This window comes from Phoca vitulina, unplaced genomic scaffold, assembly GCF_004348235.1.
Source record: "Phoca vitulina isolate PV1807 unplaced genomic scaffold, GSC_HSeal_1.0 scaffold8, whole genome shotgun sequence".
Lineage (NCBI taxonomy): Eukaryota > Metazoa > Chordata > Mammalia > Carnivora > Phocidae > Phoca > Phoca vitulina.
In genome coordinates this window covers 42,188,505-42,204,991 of record NW_022589711.1, presented here as the reverse complement: position 1 = coordinate 42,204,991, position 16,487 = coordinate 42,188,505, and the positions used below count along the sequence as shown (strand labels likewise).

General features: G+C 37.1%; 1 protein-coding gene across 2 annotated transcripts in view; it reads left to right on the top strand.

Moving 5' to 3' along the window:
- GSK3B (glycogen synthase kinase 3 beta) overlaps positions 1-16,487 on the top strand; it is a 207,149-nt gene that overhangs the window by 83,185 nt on the left and 107,477 nt on the right. For both annotated transcript variants that reach the window (XM_032406632.1, XM_032406633.1), the window contains exon 3: positions 12,407-12,490. In XM_032406632.1, coding sequence (XP_032262523.1) covers positions 12,407-12,490 — 84 coding nt within the window. The remainder of the gene's footprint in view (positions 1-12,406; positions 12,491-16,487) is intronic.

Below are 16,487 nucleotides of genomic sequence, written 5' to 3'. Positions count from 1 at the left end.
ACTATGGCCTGCAGGCCCCAAAGTATTTATAATCTGGCCCTTTATAGAAAATGTTTTCTGACCTTTATTCTAGGGTATTATTTTGGTGGCTCGTCTTTTACAGCCTTGCTCATTCTCAGTTTCTTGTATGATTCCTTTTCATCTGTCTGCCTACATGTTGATATTCTCCAGGATCTTCTTGGGAATGTCTTACCTGTCTTGGGGCATTTGTGATACCACTGTCCAGGTTATACTACCTGACCAGTTTATTAGTGTCCTTTATAGACTTCTCTCTGCTGGAGACTCTGGCTACTTCTTTTTCTTATTTTACAGTCAATTATGTCTACTCCCGTGGCTTCAAGAACCATCTAGACCTCTTGCTAGAGGATAAGATGAACATATCAGATTGCTTTCTGGACTTTTCCATTTCTGTGTCCTTCAGTCATTTCAATAAACGGTGTCCCAAACTGAACTCATTCCTTTCTTCTTCCAAAACAGCTTCCCAGGCCAGTGAACTCTGCTGTCGTGTTAATAGTCACATGAGTCAGAAGCTTGGTAGTTAATCACTCTCCTCCTTCTGGTTACCAAACCTATAGCAGCAGGTGCTCAAAAAACTGTTGATCTGCCTCTCAGCTGATCTGTCTCTCAGTTGATCTGTCATTCTCTTCCGTTTTTACTTTTTTCTACCTAAGTGCAGGTCCTAGTTTAATTTATCTTCTCTTCCTTAAAAAAAATTTTTTTTATAACCAGTGATCTTCGCAAATAAATCTCTTGCTTAGAGCAGATCAGTGGTACTTTATGGCTTGTAGTATTCACACTTTTTAGACTTTCCACCAGGGCCCTTTCCAGAATTTTTCAAGGTACTAATCAAATTTTTCTTAGGTCCAGTCCCCATTTACCTGTAGCACTTTCTGAGTGAGCTAGAGTTTTCACATTGTATTGTAATTGTTGGGTTGGCTTACCCATTAGAATATGAAATCTTTAAGGACTATGAATTTTATACACTCAGAGTCCTGGTTCTGACACATAGTTGGCTTCAAAATAATTGTACACGTGAAGTTATTTTCAGATGATATTCTAGCTAATTGTAGGGTCTTTGGGGGCATCTGAATTTACTGTGTAATCAAAGATTTGGAGATGGATTAAACAATTTTTCAGTCCTAATATGATTACAAAGGATGGGTGATGGAACTCTGGATGATCCTTTTTTAAAGATTTTATTTATTTTGTTAGAGCACGAGCACACGAATACAGAGTGGGGGAGGGAGAGAATCTCAAGCAGACTCTGCTGAGTGTGAGCCCAACTTGAGGCTCAATCCTAAGACTCTGAGATCATGACCTGAGCCAAAACCAAGAGTTGGACGTTTAACTGACTGAGCCACTCAGATGCCCCTGGATAATCCTTTTTTGAAGATGTGTTTTGGAAAAATAGTCTTTGAAGCAAAACTTTTGAAGTCAATCCTATTTTACTATATTTTATGAAAGTGGGGCTTTCTATGGTAGGAAAGATCCGATAGAATGAAATTTGGTGAAGAAGAAAAGATGATAGCCATAGGCTGCCTACCATACGTCCACAGTATTATTAAGCTTGCTGGTTGTTACTTCACCTAAAAGTTAGCTTTTCCGTTAATGAACTTTATATAAGGGTACATAAGGTACCCTTTTGGGAATCCCTTGACTCAATGCTTTTTAGCTTCTGGGAGCTTTTTTTTTTTCTTCCTTTTTTTGAAGTGTGAGGTGTCAAATGATGTAAAATTAAACATAGCCTCTCTCTGTTTAGAGGAGGATATATGTTAATGACTATTGCTTAAACCAAAAGGATAATTTTTCCTTTAAATGTGGCTTTCAGGTTTTCTTATATGGGTGTGGTATTTATTCCATCTTGAGCAGTTATTCCGTTTTTTTAGATGGGAATGGTAAATAAGAATTTAGTTTTCCTATAATTTTTTGTCTTTTCTATATTGGAAAAAAATTGCCTTTATATAGACAGGTTGGATTTTAAAAGGATTTTAAATTTTTAACTATGATCCTGTAGTAAGAAATACATTTTACTTTGCAACCCAGTGCACAGAAAAATAACTGAAATAAGTTTGGTTAAAAAGTCCATAGTCTTACTATATTAAAGTTCTTATTCTCTTCTCCTTACCACCCGCTTCTCAGTCCTGATTGGCTGAACCCATAATTTGGAAAATACTAGTCTATAGCAAGTTGTAAGGTAGAAGCAATTACAGAAGCAGGTTATGTACTCTGTGAAAGACAAAGTAACCAGAGTATTGAGAGCTCTGTGGCTGATATAGGAAGATACAAAATTCAGCTTTTCCTGTTAAGGCACTTACATAGTAAGTTAGTTGGACAAGTGGTGTGGGTGTGTTTCTCTACAGTCACTGCAATGTAATATCTGATTTCTATACCTGATCTTAGCCAAAAGGCTGAGAAGCGATATATCTGATTTCTATAAAGTACTTTTTAAAAAGTATTCTTTTATATGACATCATTGAACTATAGTTTGCAAAAGTAAAAAAGAACCAAGAGAGTATATAATAAATTCCAAAATATTTCTAGGTGCTGCAGGAATTTAGAGATCAGAGAAATTAGTGAGTTGGAACAGCTGGGGATGGCCTTGTGAAAGAGGTGGGAGTTAAATAGGAACTTTAAAGATGGGTAGAATGTGGTAGGTGGGAGGGAGGGTGTAAACATTCCAGTGATGGTGTGATCAGTGGCTTAGAATTGGGAATGAAATAATAGTGTCAGAAAGAGAAGTGGAATCTAGTTATGATCACATTGGTTATGAGTGGAAGATAAGATGAAGCTAATAAGAAGGAACTATAATATGAAGTGACTTAGACTTTATCTGGTAGGACATGGGAAAATCTCTAGCTCTCAGAATTTACTTTGTCTGCTAATAACATTGCCACTCCAGATCTCTTTTGGTTGCTGTTTGCATGGTGTATCTTTTTCCATCCTTTTACTTTCAAGAACTATTTGTCACTTTGAATCTAAAGTATGTGTACTGTAGAAAGAATGTAGCTGGAATTTTCTTTCTTATCCAGTCTGACAATCTCTGCTTTTGATTGTGTGCTTAGTTAATTACATATTATGTAGTTTTTGTTATGGGAATTACCTGTGCCATGGTGCTCCTTGTTTTGTTTCTCTCTCATGTTTTTGTTCCTCTGCTCACATGTATTGCCTTCATTTTTTAAGGTAACATTGTAGGTCCAGGGTTGATTTCTTTTTTTTTTTTTTTCTTTTACCATTACAAAAATTATTTTCTTAGTGGTTGCTTTAGGAATTACAGTGTACATTTTAGTTTATCAGTCTGCTTCAGGTTATACTAACTTAATTCCAGTAAAACATAGCAGCATTTCACCAGTATAGCTTCATTTTCCCATCCCTCTTTTCCTACCATTATTGTGTGTGTTACATCTATGTATGTTATAAACCCAATAATACACTGTTATTGTAATTGCTTTTTTTTTAAATATATGTATTTGGTGAAATTAAGGGAAGAAAAAAATGTGTTTATACAGTCTTTATATTTTTTTAATTATATTTACCATTTCTGGTGCTCTCATTTCTCCTTGTGGATCATATTACCTCCTGATGTCATTTCTTTTCAGTCTGAGAAACTTGGATTAGTATTTCTTAAAGTCAGGTCTTCTATTGTAGAATATTCTCCACTTAAAAAATAATTTGGGGGTGGAGGTGCCTGGGTGGCTCAGCCGGTTAAGCGTCTGCCTTCAGCCCAAGTCATGATCTTGTGGTCCTGGGATCGAGCCCCACGTTGTCAGGCTCCTTGCTCAGAGGGGAACCTACTTCTCCCTCTCCCTCTACTGCTCCCCTGCTTGTGCACGTGCACGCTCTCAAATAAATAAATAAAATCTTTAAAAAAATAAAAATAAATCTGGGAATGTATTTTCCCTTTCATGTTTGAAGAATAATTTTTCTGTATATAGCATTCTTAGTTGACAGGATTTTTAGGGGTTTTTTTTAAAAAAAGATTTCATTTATTCATTTGAGAGAGAGAGAGACAGAGACAGAGAGAGCACAAGCAGGGGGAGGGGGAGAGGGAGAGGGAGAAGCAGACTCCCTGCTGAGCTGGTAGCCTGACATGGGGCTCGATCCCAAGACTGGAGATCATGACCAGAGCCTAAGGCAGATGCTTAACCATCTGAGCCACCCAGGTGCCCCAGGATTTTTAAGTTTTATTTTATCTTATTTTTTTGCCTTCTGGCCTTCATCAGTCTGATGATTAATCAGCTGTTTATTGTATTATTTTTCCCATGTATGTTATAAGCCATTTTTTGTGATTACTTTCATGATTTTTTTCTTTGTGGCTTCAGTTCAAAAGTGATGTGCCTAGATGTGAATCGCTTTGTATTTATCCTTTTGGAGTTCATTTAGCTTAGGGTTCCTTAAGCTTTGTGGTCAGTAGATTAGTGTTTTTCATCAAATTTGGGGAGTTTTCAGCAGTTATTTCTTCAAATATTTTTTCTCCTCCTTTTTCTTTTTCCTCTTTTTTTGGATGCTGCCTTTATACGTATGTTGGTAGATGTGCTATTATCCTACATGAGGCCTCTGAGGCCCTGTTCATTTTTCTGCAGTCTTTTTTTCCTTTTGTTCTTTCAGTTGGGTAATTTATTTCTCTGTTTTTAAGTTCACAGATTTTTTTTTAAATGTCATCTCAAATCTTATCTTGAGCCCATAGTGAATCTTTTACTTTGTTACACTTTTCAACTCTAGTATTTCCAGGTTTAAAAAGTTAGTATTTCTTTATTGAAATTTCCTACTTGTGTAATTGTCATATTTTTCTTTAATTTTTAATATATGATTTCCCTTAACTCTTTTAACATATTCTATATTTTAAAAGTTTCCCAGCTTTATTGAGATATAATTGATATATAACATTGTGTTTAAGGTGTACAGCATGTTCATTTGATGTACTTATGTATTGCAAAATGATTACTACCACCATTAACTAACATGTCACACCTTATAATTACCATTTCTTTTTGTGCTGAGAACATGTAAGATCTACTCTTTTAGCAACTTTGAAATATATGGTATGGTGTTATTAACTGTAGTCACCATAGTGTAGGTGAGATTCTCAGGACTTATTCATGTTATAACTAGAAGTTTGTACTCTGACCAACATCTCTCTTCCCCACTTTCCAGCCCCTGGTAACAACCCTTCTAGTCTCTTTGTATGTATTTGAGTTTTTATATTCCACGTATAAGTGATAAATGGTATTTGTCTTTCTCTGTCTGATTTATTTCACTTAGCATAATGACCTCAAGGTCCATCCATGTTGCAAATGTCAAGATGTCATTTTTCTGGCTGAATGATATTCCTGTCTATCTATATCATATTTTCTTTATCCTTCATCTGTTGATGGACACTTAGCTTGACTTGGCTATTGTGAATGATGCTGTAGTGAATATGAGAGTACAGGTATCTCTTCAAGATGATGATTTTAACTTTGGGATATATACCCAGAAGTGTAATTGCTGGATCATGGTAGTTCTGTTTTTAATATTTTGAAGAACCTCCATACTATTTTTCATAGTAGCTGCATCAATTTAATTTCCTACCACCAGTACACAAGGGTTTCCTTTTCTCCACATCCTCATCGCCACTTTATCTCTTATCTTTTTGATGATAGCCATTCTAACAGGTGTGAAGTGATATCTCATTGTGGTTTTGATTTGCATTTCCCTGACGATTAGTGATGTTGAACACTTTTTCATTTACCTGTTGGCTATTTGTATGTGTTCTTTGGAAAAATGTCTATTTGGGTCTTTGCCCAGTTTTTAATTGGCTTGTTTGTTTTTTTGCTGGTAAGTTGTATGAATTCTTTATATATTTTGGATATTAACCCCTACCTCATATATGATTTGAAAGTATTTTCTCCCATTACATAGGTTGCCTTTCATTTTGTTGATGGTTTTATTTGCTATGCAAAAGCTTTTTAATTTGATGTAGTTCTACTTGTTTATTTTTGCTGTTGTTGCCTTTGCTTTTGCTGTCAAATCTAAAATATCATTTCCAAGACCAGTGCCAGGAAGCTTATGTTTTCTTCTAGGAATTTTGTGGTTTCAGGTCCTTATGTTTTTTCAATAGAATAGCTACTTGTATTCTTGTCTGCTAAATTCAACAGCTGTGTCTACCCAGAGTCACTTTCTGTTAGCTCCTTTTTTCATTTTAAACCTAAGAGTAAGTCAGCTCTTTCTGTTATCTGTAGGTCTCACATTTTCTTTTCTTCCTTTTTTAAAAATTTTTTTATATTTTTACAGTTGGACATTTCAGATAATATATTGTAGCAACTCTGGATTCTGATTTTTTTTTAAATCTTCCTGAAGGTTGTTATTTTGGGATTTTCCTTTTTTTTTTTTTTTCCTTTTTTTGTAACTTACCTGCATCTAATCTGTAGAATCTTTTACCTTCACAGTTTGAAGCCCCTAAATTCTGTGTTAATTTTTTTATTCTAATTTTAATTTTTTAGCCTGATTTTTTTTTTCAGAGGCTATTTCTGTATAGTTTAGTGGGCAGGCAATTATTGGTTAGAGATTGTCCTCAAACATCTTGAGTTTATAAGACTTCCATAATTTTTTGATGATTCTGTACATGGTTGGGGGCGTCCATATAAAATTTGGTCAGTTTTTAAGTTGGCCTCAGCTTTTACTTTCTCTGAGGCCCTATTGGGTTTCCACTGCATATGTGCACAGCTTTTTAGTCAGCCAGGAATATGTGAAGAGGTTATTTAGCCCCTCTGTGCATCTCATGTCCAGGATTTCCCTGTTAAATTTTTTAGTGTTCTGCCAAGTCTGTCATTTTCCCCAGATGGGACTTTTATCCTCAGGGTAACAGAGCTGTGAGCTTTCTCATTTTGTTTCCTATCAGATTTGCCATTTTTACTGCCAGTGCTACTGGCATTGGGTTTTTCTCTCTTTTCTAAGTGATGGTAGCCCCCTCTCCAGGCAAAATTCCTGGTTTTCATGGCCAACTCTGCCCTGGTAAAATTGCCTCAATCTCTGAGCTGGGCAGTGGTGGTTGGAGATGGGAGCATCCTCTGGCAAAAAGGCCACTGATCAAGGGGAACCGTCCTACACTGTTGGTGGGAATGCAAGCTGGTGCAGCCACTCTGGAAAATAGTATGGAGGTTCCTCAAAAAGTTGAAAATAGAGCTACCCTACGACCCAGCAATTGCACTACTAGGTATTTACCCCAAAGATACAAATGTAGTGATCCAAAAGGAAATGTGCACCCCAATGTTTATAGCAGCAATGTCCACAGTAGCCAAACTATGGAAAGAGCCAAGATGTCCTTCAACAGATGAATGGATAAAGAAGATGTGGTATATATATACAATGGAATATTATGCAGCCATCAAAAAAAAAAAACCCAAAATCTTGCCATTTGCAATGACATGGATGGGACTAGAGGGTATTATGCTAAGCGAAATAAGTTAATCAGAGAAAGACATGTATCATATGATCTCACTGATACGAGGAATTCTTAATCTCAGGAAACAAACTGAAGGTTGCTGGAGTGGTGGCGGGTGGGAGGGATGGGGTGTCTGGGTGAGAGACATTGGGGAGGGTATGTGCCATAGTGAACACTGTGAATTGTGTAAGACTGATGAATCACAGACCTGTACCTCTGAAACAAATAATACATTATATGTTAAAAAAAAAAAGAAGATAGCAGGAAGGGAAAAATGAAGGAGGGGGAAACCGGAGGGGGAGAGGAACCATGAGAGACTGTGGACTCTGAGAAACAAACTGAGGGTTTTAGAGGGGAGGGGGGTGGGGGGATGGGTTAGCCTGGTGATGGGCATTAAAGAGGGCACGTATTGAATGGAGCACTGGGTGTTATACACAAACAATGAATCATGGAACACTACATCAAAAACTAATGATGTAATGTATGGTGATTAACATAATAAAATAAAATTAAAAAAAAAAGACCATTGATCCCCACTGTCCCATCTCCAGTGTCTAGCAGTTTTTCAAGAGTAAATGCTACTTGATTTGTTGTTGCCTTTGATTGATTTCCAGAGCCTTGAAATGGTTGTTTTCCACAGTATAGTCCTTTTTTTTTTTTTTTAAGATTTATTTATTTTGGGGCGCCTGGGTGGCTCAGTCGTTAAGCGTCTGCCTTTGGCTCAGGTCATGATCCCAGGGTCCTGGGATCGAGCCCCGCATCGGGCTCACTGCTTGGCGGGAAGCCTGCTTCTCCCTCTCCCACTCCCCCTGCTTGTGTTCCCTCTCTTGCTGTGTCTCTCTCTGTCAAATAAATAAAATCTTAAAAAAAAAAAAAAGATTTATTTATTTTTGAGGGAGGGAGGGAGAGAGAGAGGTTGTGCCCACATGTGCAAGCGGGAGTGGGGGAGGGGCAGAGGGAGAGAGAGAAAATCTGAAGCAGACTCCCCACTGAGCAAGGAGCCCAACCCAGAGCTGGATCTCAGGACCCTGAGACCATGACCTGAACTGAGACTGAGAGACACTTAACCGACTAAGCCACCCAGGCACCCCTACAATGTTGTCCTTTTTATAGGTGTTTTGAGGGGCGACGGATTTACCAATCTCTTTATTCCACGATAGCTGGAAATATTGCCTCTATTTAAACTTTCTAACTTCTTACTCCTTCCCCCGTGTCTTCCAGGCCCACTTTAATTCACTCTGGTCAGGCTTTTGTTACCACTGTTCTACTGAAGCCACTTTTATTAAGAGTCACTGGCATCCTGCATTTACCCTTTCCAATTATCAGTTTTCTGTTCTCATCTTAATCAACCTTTCAGCAGCTTTCGGCATAAATGGTCACTCCCTTTTTCTGAAAACTTTTTTTTAATTGGCTTCTAAGATAATACTATCTCCTGTTTTTCATCCTACTTCATTACTTCTCCACGTGATCCACTCCTTCTCGTACCTCTGAATATTTACTTATATATTTTGGTCTAAACTTCTTCCCTAGGTGATACCATTGGGTTCCCTTGCTTTAAGTTCCCTTTATGAAGATGACCCCCAGATGCATATTTCCAGTTTCAACTTCTTCTACCTTGAGCCTCATAGTATTTTCACTTGGATGGCTAGTAAACATTTCAAACTTAATAGATGGAAAACAGAACTCTTGAACCACTTTCTCATCAAATTTATTCTCTTCAAGAGTTTTTAGAATGATCTTTTAAAAGGGTAAATCAGATTATGTCATTTTCCTGATCAAAACATTGGCTTTCCTTTACATTTAATGTGAAACTCAGTTTCTTACCATGATTAAAAGAGTTTATAGACATACCCCCTGCCTACCTTCTCTGAACTTTTCTTCTCTTCCTTTACTCAATCACATTACTCTTTAGCTATTTCTTGAATATGTCATGTCCACCTCTAGCTATTTACATTTGGAGGTTCCTATAAACTGCATTGCTCTTCCCCCATACCTTCACATGGTTCTCATCATATCATTCAGGTTTGTGTTCAGATCTTACCTCCTTTGTGAGGTGTATTCTGACTTCCCTATCCAAAATACAGCTCCTTGTCTATATCATGCTCTATCTCCTTAAGCTATGTGAAAATATATTGCTTCTTCCTCACTGTCCTCCATAGACTGTAAGTTTCATGAAGATAGGAACTTGGTCTTGTTCACTGCCATATCCTTAACATTATGAACGATGCCTGGCATAGAATAGGTGCACAATATTTGTAGAATAACAGTGTTTTCTATAGAATTAGTTTGTCATTAGTGAATTATTAAAGAATGACTCAGTAACAATGGCTCGGCTTGTGATAGTTGTATGTTTAAGTGCATTCAGGCATCAACTTTGTTTGCCTAATGTTGGCATGATTAATACTTATAAATGTTGCTCTATGAAATCTATATTTTAGACCTTTTAGGGAATTTTAAGATGAGAAAATTTAAGACTTTAAAAAGAATAGAATATGTCAAAAGAGTAAGGGTAGATGAATATTTAGGTCCATGTATTTGCTTCACTTATGCATTCTTTCTGGTAAAAGATAGTATACATAAACTTATACAACTTCTGTTATCTGAGAATTTAATAGTTCTCTTTTATAACTTGGTTAATGAGTCTGGAAAAATGGCTTATTTTAACATAGTTGGCTATGTTGAAAAACAATCTTAATGTCTATAAATTGTGAGAGCCGTGAGTCTTAGCTTACACTAGCAGTTCTTCCACAAAATTATCTATATAGATGTGAACTGGCAAAGTATAGACATACTTCCAGACTTAGCATCAGTTTAAAATGCAAATAGACACAGTTTTGAAATTGGTAAAGTTTTTTTGTGTTCTCTGTCACAGTTAAAACTCAGAATGTGACTTGAGTTGTTATCTTTATTAAAGCAATAATACTGTACTGTCTTGAGTTTTTGTTTATTGCTTCAGCTATAAACATTTTATAACAAGTAGTGGGATGAAAGATTGATGTTCTATAAAAGAATTTTATTTTTTAAAAAAGATTTATTTATTGAGAGAGAGCATGAGTGGAGGGAAGGGCAGAGGGAGAGGGAGAGAAAGAATCCTTAAGCAGATTCCCCACTGAGTGCGGAGCCTGACGTGGGGCTCCATCCCAGGACCCTGATACCGTGACCTGAGCTGATATCAAGAGTCAGCTGCTTAAAAGAGTCAGCTGCTTACCAGGTGCCCCTATAAAAGAATTTTAAATATCACTGTACATGAACCCAGCTCTCACAGTCCATTTAAAGGGATAGAGGATAGTCCTTTCAAGTTTCTAATTTCCCTGAGATGATATGCTAGAACAATCATAGAGCCAGTTGGAAGTTTCTAGAGGAGGAGAAACAATTTGCATATTTCTGGTACCATCTTCTAAGAACTGGAGCCCACTCTGCTCTAGAATAGTTCTGCTTATGAGGTTCCTCATCTGCTGTGCAATTCCCAGCGCCTCTTTTTTTGGCCTTTTTTTCCTAACCAAAAAGCATTTTTCCTTCCAGATTCCCGGGTATATAACTTTATGTTTTATAGCCCTTCCAAAATTTTGAAATTTTATATTTCCTGTCCATATAGCTAGTACTTTGTAATATTTTCTCTGTGTTATGTAATTTGGCCTTTATTTACTGGACTTCTAATAGCCAAGTATATTTTTGGAATTTATCTTCTTTGTTAATATATACTCTTCATTTATTACTGCAAAAACTTATGTTGTTAGGAACTCATCATATTATTTAGTGTTTTCTTTTCATGAAGAATGAACATAACTTTGAAATTCCCCAATGGAAAAAGTTATTTGTGTGGTCTGTAAATTTATCAGGACTGCACAATTTCTAGTATGCCATATTTTAACTTAGCAACTGAGCCCTTATGGGCTCTCAGATTTTTTTTTTTTTACACTGTATCTTGGAAGTTAGGAGGGCTTGTAAGAGCTCTTTGCACCCAAATTCATTTGTTTAGTGAGAAGTTTGATTTTTATTATAGTTGCGAAAGATTACAGTACTAATAGCTTATTCCAGATATCTCTTAAATACTATACACACTGCTTCTCAAGCTATTAGTGGTGAAATATTAGTTTTGAAAATTTCCAGTTCAGGGGCACCTGGGTGGCTCAGTTGGTTAAGTGACTGCCTTCAGCTCAGGTCATGATCTCAGGGTCCTGGGATCAAGCCCCGCATTGGGCTCCCTGCTCGGTGGGAAGCCTGCTTCTCCCTTTCCCACTCCCCCTGCTTGTGTTCCGTCTCTTGCTGTCTCTCTCTATGTCAAATAAATAAATAAAATCTTTAATAAAAAAAAATTTCCAGTTCATCAAAGACTGATATTTTTGTAAAATACAATAGAAATCAGTTACTAGAAAAGCGAAATTTTAAAAAATACAAAGTATAGGCCCCACTCTTTATTATAAGATTCACAGATACGAAATTATTTTATCAAATTGCTATAAAACATTCTAAGCACTTATTCTCAATTTCTGTATTTATCTTATTGCAGAGTAGTAGAAAGTAGTAGACTAGTAACATAGACTAGTAACAAATAGGTTGTAGGTCAGCATTGGTCTATAGACCATACTTTTTATTTTGTTTAAATTTTTTTTGTTATTTTTTAATTTTTTAAAAATTTTAATTAAAGTAGAGCTGACATAATATTAAATTAAATTCAGGTGTACAATGTAGTGATCGTACAACACGAAATTCTCACCACGATAAGTGTATTACAGTATTATAGACTATATTCCCTATGCTTTACTTTTCATCCCCATGACTTACTTATTTTACAGTGGGCAGTTTGTACCTCTTAATCCCCTTAACCTATTTTGCCCAGGCCCCCACCCCCTAGACCATACTTTTTAGTAACATATCTATAGCCTGCTCTTTGTAGTGTTTAATGTTATGAGTTCTTAGAATCTTAGTCAATATGGTGAATAGCATTTATCCTTTAAAAAATATTTTCATGTGTTTCCTTTTCAGAACCGAGAGCTCCAAATCATGAGAAAGCTAGATCACTGTAACATAGTCCGATTGCGTTATTTCTTCTACTCAAGTGGTGAGAAGGTAGGTCTTGCAGAAAGTGTGTACTGAATATTGTGATAGACTTGTTATTCTTCTAAAAATAGTCATCATTCTCCACCCCACCCCCCACCTTAGCACAACTAGCAGAACAGTTTTGCTAATTGAATGGAAGAATTCTAAAACACAGGCCCTAGTGATTCTGAGCTCAAGATATAATCATTGAATATCATTAGTTATATCAGAAATTGTTTATGAAATAATAAAGAGAATGAGTTTTTAAGAATTTTCTTTTTTGGAATATTTGTCTTTAGTTCTTTATATATACATATATATATTTTAAACCTTCTATGTTCCTTATGTGCTTCTGGAGCCCCATGATAGTTCCACCTGTTTATTAGAGGGTGGAAAATTATGTGGAATATAAGTGGAATTATGTGGAATTTAAGTGGAAGTATTGGAGGGAAATGGGAAACAGGAAGACTTTGGTAGGACCAGAATGAGACTTAAACAGTGGGAGGCAAGTTTAACCTACCTTTGGCGAGGGAAAAAGAAAGGTGTAGTATTACAGAGCTTGTTGTAAGTGGTCACTATTTTTGATCACATTTAATTTTGTGAAAGCAAAGGATAATTAAACGAGACTTTGTGCTGTGCATCCCCGGCCCTTTTTGTCTTTCCATTCAGATGATGACAGTAACTGATGTCATTGTGCTCACTGGAGTTTGGAAGCACAGAAAGTCAGTTTCTTCTTTTTTACCTTCTTTTTTTTTTTTTAAGATTTTATTTGACAGAGACAGCGAGAGAGGGAACACAAGCAGGGGGAGTGGGAGAGGGAGAAGTAGGCTTCCCACAGAGCAGGGAGCCCGATGCAGGGCTCGATCCCAGGACCCTGGGATCATGACCTGAGCCGAAGGCAGATGCTTAACGACTGAGCCACCCAGGCGCCCCCTTTTTACCTGCTTCTTTCTGCCTGTTCACTGTCCCTTCCCAGATTAAATATTTTCCTTACATTTCTACTTCACTGGTTTGGGGTGAGAGGGCAGGGCAAATAATAAACCACTTAATCTTTTTGGCTGACAAATACGACTTTGGGTAAGACCATTTGATTTTTTAAAGATTTTATTTACTTATTTGACAGAGAGATCGAGAGCACAAGTAGGCAGAGAGGCAGGCAGAGGGAGAGGGAGAAGCAGGCTCCCCGCGGAGCAGGGAGCCTGATGTGGGACTCGATCCCAGGACCCTGGGATCATGACCTGAGCTGAAGGCAGCTGCCTGACTGAGCCACCCAGATGCCCCGACCATTTGATATTTTGGACTTCAGATTTCTGGTATATACTATCTGAAGTTCCTAGATCCGTAATTCCTCTTGATTTCTAAGCACAGTATTCTTTTTACTTCATTTCCCAGTGTACCAGTGCTTAACCATTTTCCATTAAATTTTATTTAGATTATTTCCTTAGAAATTCTTTTTTTCATGTCATCTGTAATATGGGAAGATACCTATGTATTAAGCCACGATTGTGATATACCTCCTGTAGATACATAAATGTTAAATATTTGTATGTGTTTGTGTCAGTCATAGTTTTAGCAACCATAATTAGCAAATTGGCTCCTTAGTGACTCTTGTTTCTCAGGTGTTTGTATTTGGGACTGTAAGCCCTTGTAAGTATTTGAGCTCTTTTGTTTCGAAAGCCAGTTATGAGGTTCATGCTACTTTTTTTTTTTTTTTTTTTTACCTAGCAAACAGCCTGTTATGTCTTTAACTTATCTGTTTTGACATGTCTTTACTTTTTCCTGTCCCTTCCCAAATAAAATTATGGAACATCTGTTATGTTCACAGCACTCTTATAATGGAATTTTGCATCCTCATGACTTTTTGTTATTAGATGCTAGACATTATAATATCCCAGGGAGAAAGTAAAGGTCAGAATTATTTGTTCCATGAACCAATAGATTACATGGAGATTGGTTTGCAGAGGCCTCCTTACAAAGCCCCTAAACATTTTCTCATGATTACTTTATTTGTATAGCTTTCCCTATACAGCAGACACTGTTTTTAGCACTTTACAAATACTAACTCATTTAATGCTTACAAAGATGAAGAGCAGAAAAGGAAGAATCAAATTTTTGAATATAAGGCTCTATTTGTGGCAGCATCAAAAGGTTTACCTATTTGGTTTTGGTCTGGTGAAAGCCTTGATCACAGTCTGCCCTCACCCTCACTTAATCCTGCCTTGGGAGTGACTGGACTGTTATCTGTGTACCCCAGAGGGTGGATTTTCCTCCCTGCTGCTGTTCAGAGCTGCTTATTATCATAAATGGTCTTACAGATAAAGAGCAATTGAGAAGTCATTAAGGGAGGTTAACCAGAAGGACACTGAACCTCTGTCTATTATAAAAAAGAAATGTATTTTCTAATGTTTTTCTCAGAACTTTCTCTTGAGCTTTGTAAATTTTCTGAAATGAAAAAAAAAAAAAGATTCCTCTTAATTTTGGATAGCTTCATTTAAAAAAAATAGAAAGAAAAGTTGTGATATATTGCTGAAAATAATGATCCTTCCTTAACAAAAAAGGAAGGTTTTCTGAAGATATGCAGAAATATTGCATATGGGAGGCTCAGGACCTCCCATAGTCTTCTAGCCACCAAAAAGATGATTTCTTCTTGCCCTACTCATGATCTCCACTTCCATTCTTCTGAATTGTTCTGGCAGGGCTAACATCACTCAAGAGACCAGGTAGTAAATTAATATGTCCCATATGAGAAGATGGGTTCTGCTCTTGGATTGAGAGCTCAGGTTTGTAAGTATCAGTTCTAATTCTTAAGAGTAGGTTACTGAGAGTGAACTTAGAACTACCTTTTAGAAAAGGATCTAAATGTCTTAGGAATTTCTTATAAATCTTTAAAGATGATTTCTCTCTGAATATGACAGTCCTCTATTAGGTAGGCATTTTTCTAACAGAAGCGTTATGTACTGCCTATGTGTATATATTAGAAGAGTTTTGGGGGAGGAAATAATAATAGTTCGAGATGCCTTTGGGACATGCAAATAGAATGCCCATTAGATAGATACATGTATGATTTCATAGGTGGTAATGGTGGCTGACAGCGGGGGGTGGGGTACTAAGTAGAGAAAGGATATTGACAAGGTTGTGTTGATAGAGTTATGTAGCCATGTGGTAGAGCTCTTAGGAGTTCTGGGAAGAGGGAGAGGGGATGTTGGAGACCAGGACAGTAAAGAGCCAGCAGTTTGCCAGGTATTGGCTTCTGGTCCTAGAATATGAGAACCGTCTTCATTTGGGAGACTGCAAGGAAGCCAGTGCCTTTGGGTGGGATCCAGGTTTTGTCTAGGGCAAAGCAGTAAAAACAAGAAAAACAAAACAAAAACAACAAAAAAACCTCTGTGAAGAGACTGGGATTCAAAACCCCATGAAGAGTTTCTTTTACGGGTGTTAGAGAGCTTAGGGGAACATCTGGACAGGAGATCAATGGTCAGAACATGAGCCTAAAGGAGATGTGAGGAGGCAGTTAGGGGGATGGTTTTAGAAATTGTTGAGGATGAGAAAGAGAAGAATTCAGTGTTTCAGGATTATAAGGGTGAAAGACTTGGTTGATGTATATGGAAATATTTACTCTCTTATTGTTGTCCTCATCTCTCCCTCTTTACCATTTTCCCAGTCTCTTTCATGCCTTTTGTCTCTGTCTACTTTATAGGTTTCTGCTTCTTTCACTCTGGGCTCTAGGTCTCTATCTTTTGGTCTCTGAGGTTCTGTCCCTCTCTTTTGGTGTGTGTCACCCCCTCAGATTTCTTTTCCCTCTTCTACTCTGGTATCTGTCTGTCTCTATCTTGTTTACTTCCTATATGGATCTCAACTTCATTCTCGTGGTTTTCTGTACTCCTCTTTTGTTGGGTTTCTACCCATCTTTCTTTGAATATCTGATCTTCTGAGTCTTTGTATGGATTCTCATCTGTCCTGAGCCTTCTTCATTCTCTTTCTTGGTGTTTCTTCTTTTTGAGCTTCTATTACTCCCTTTTTGGAAAAT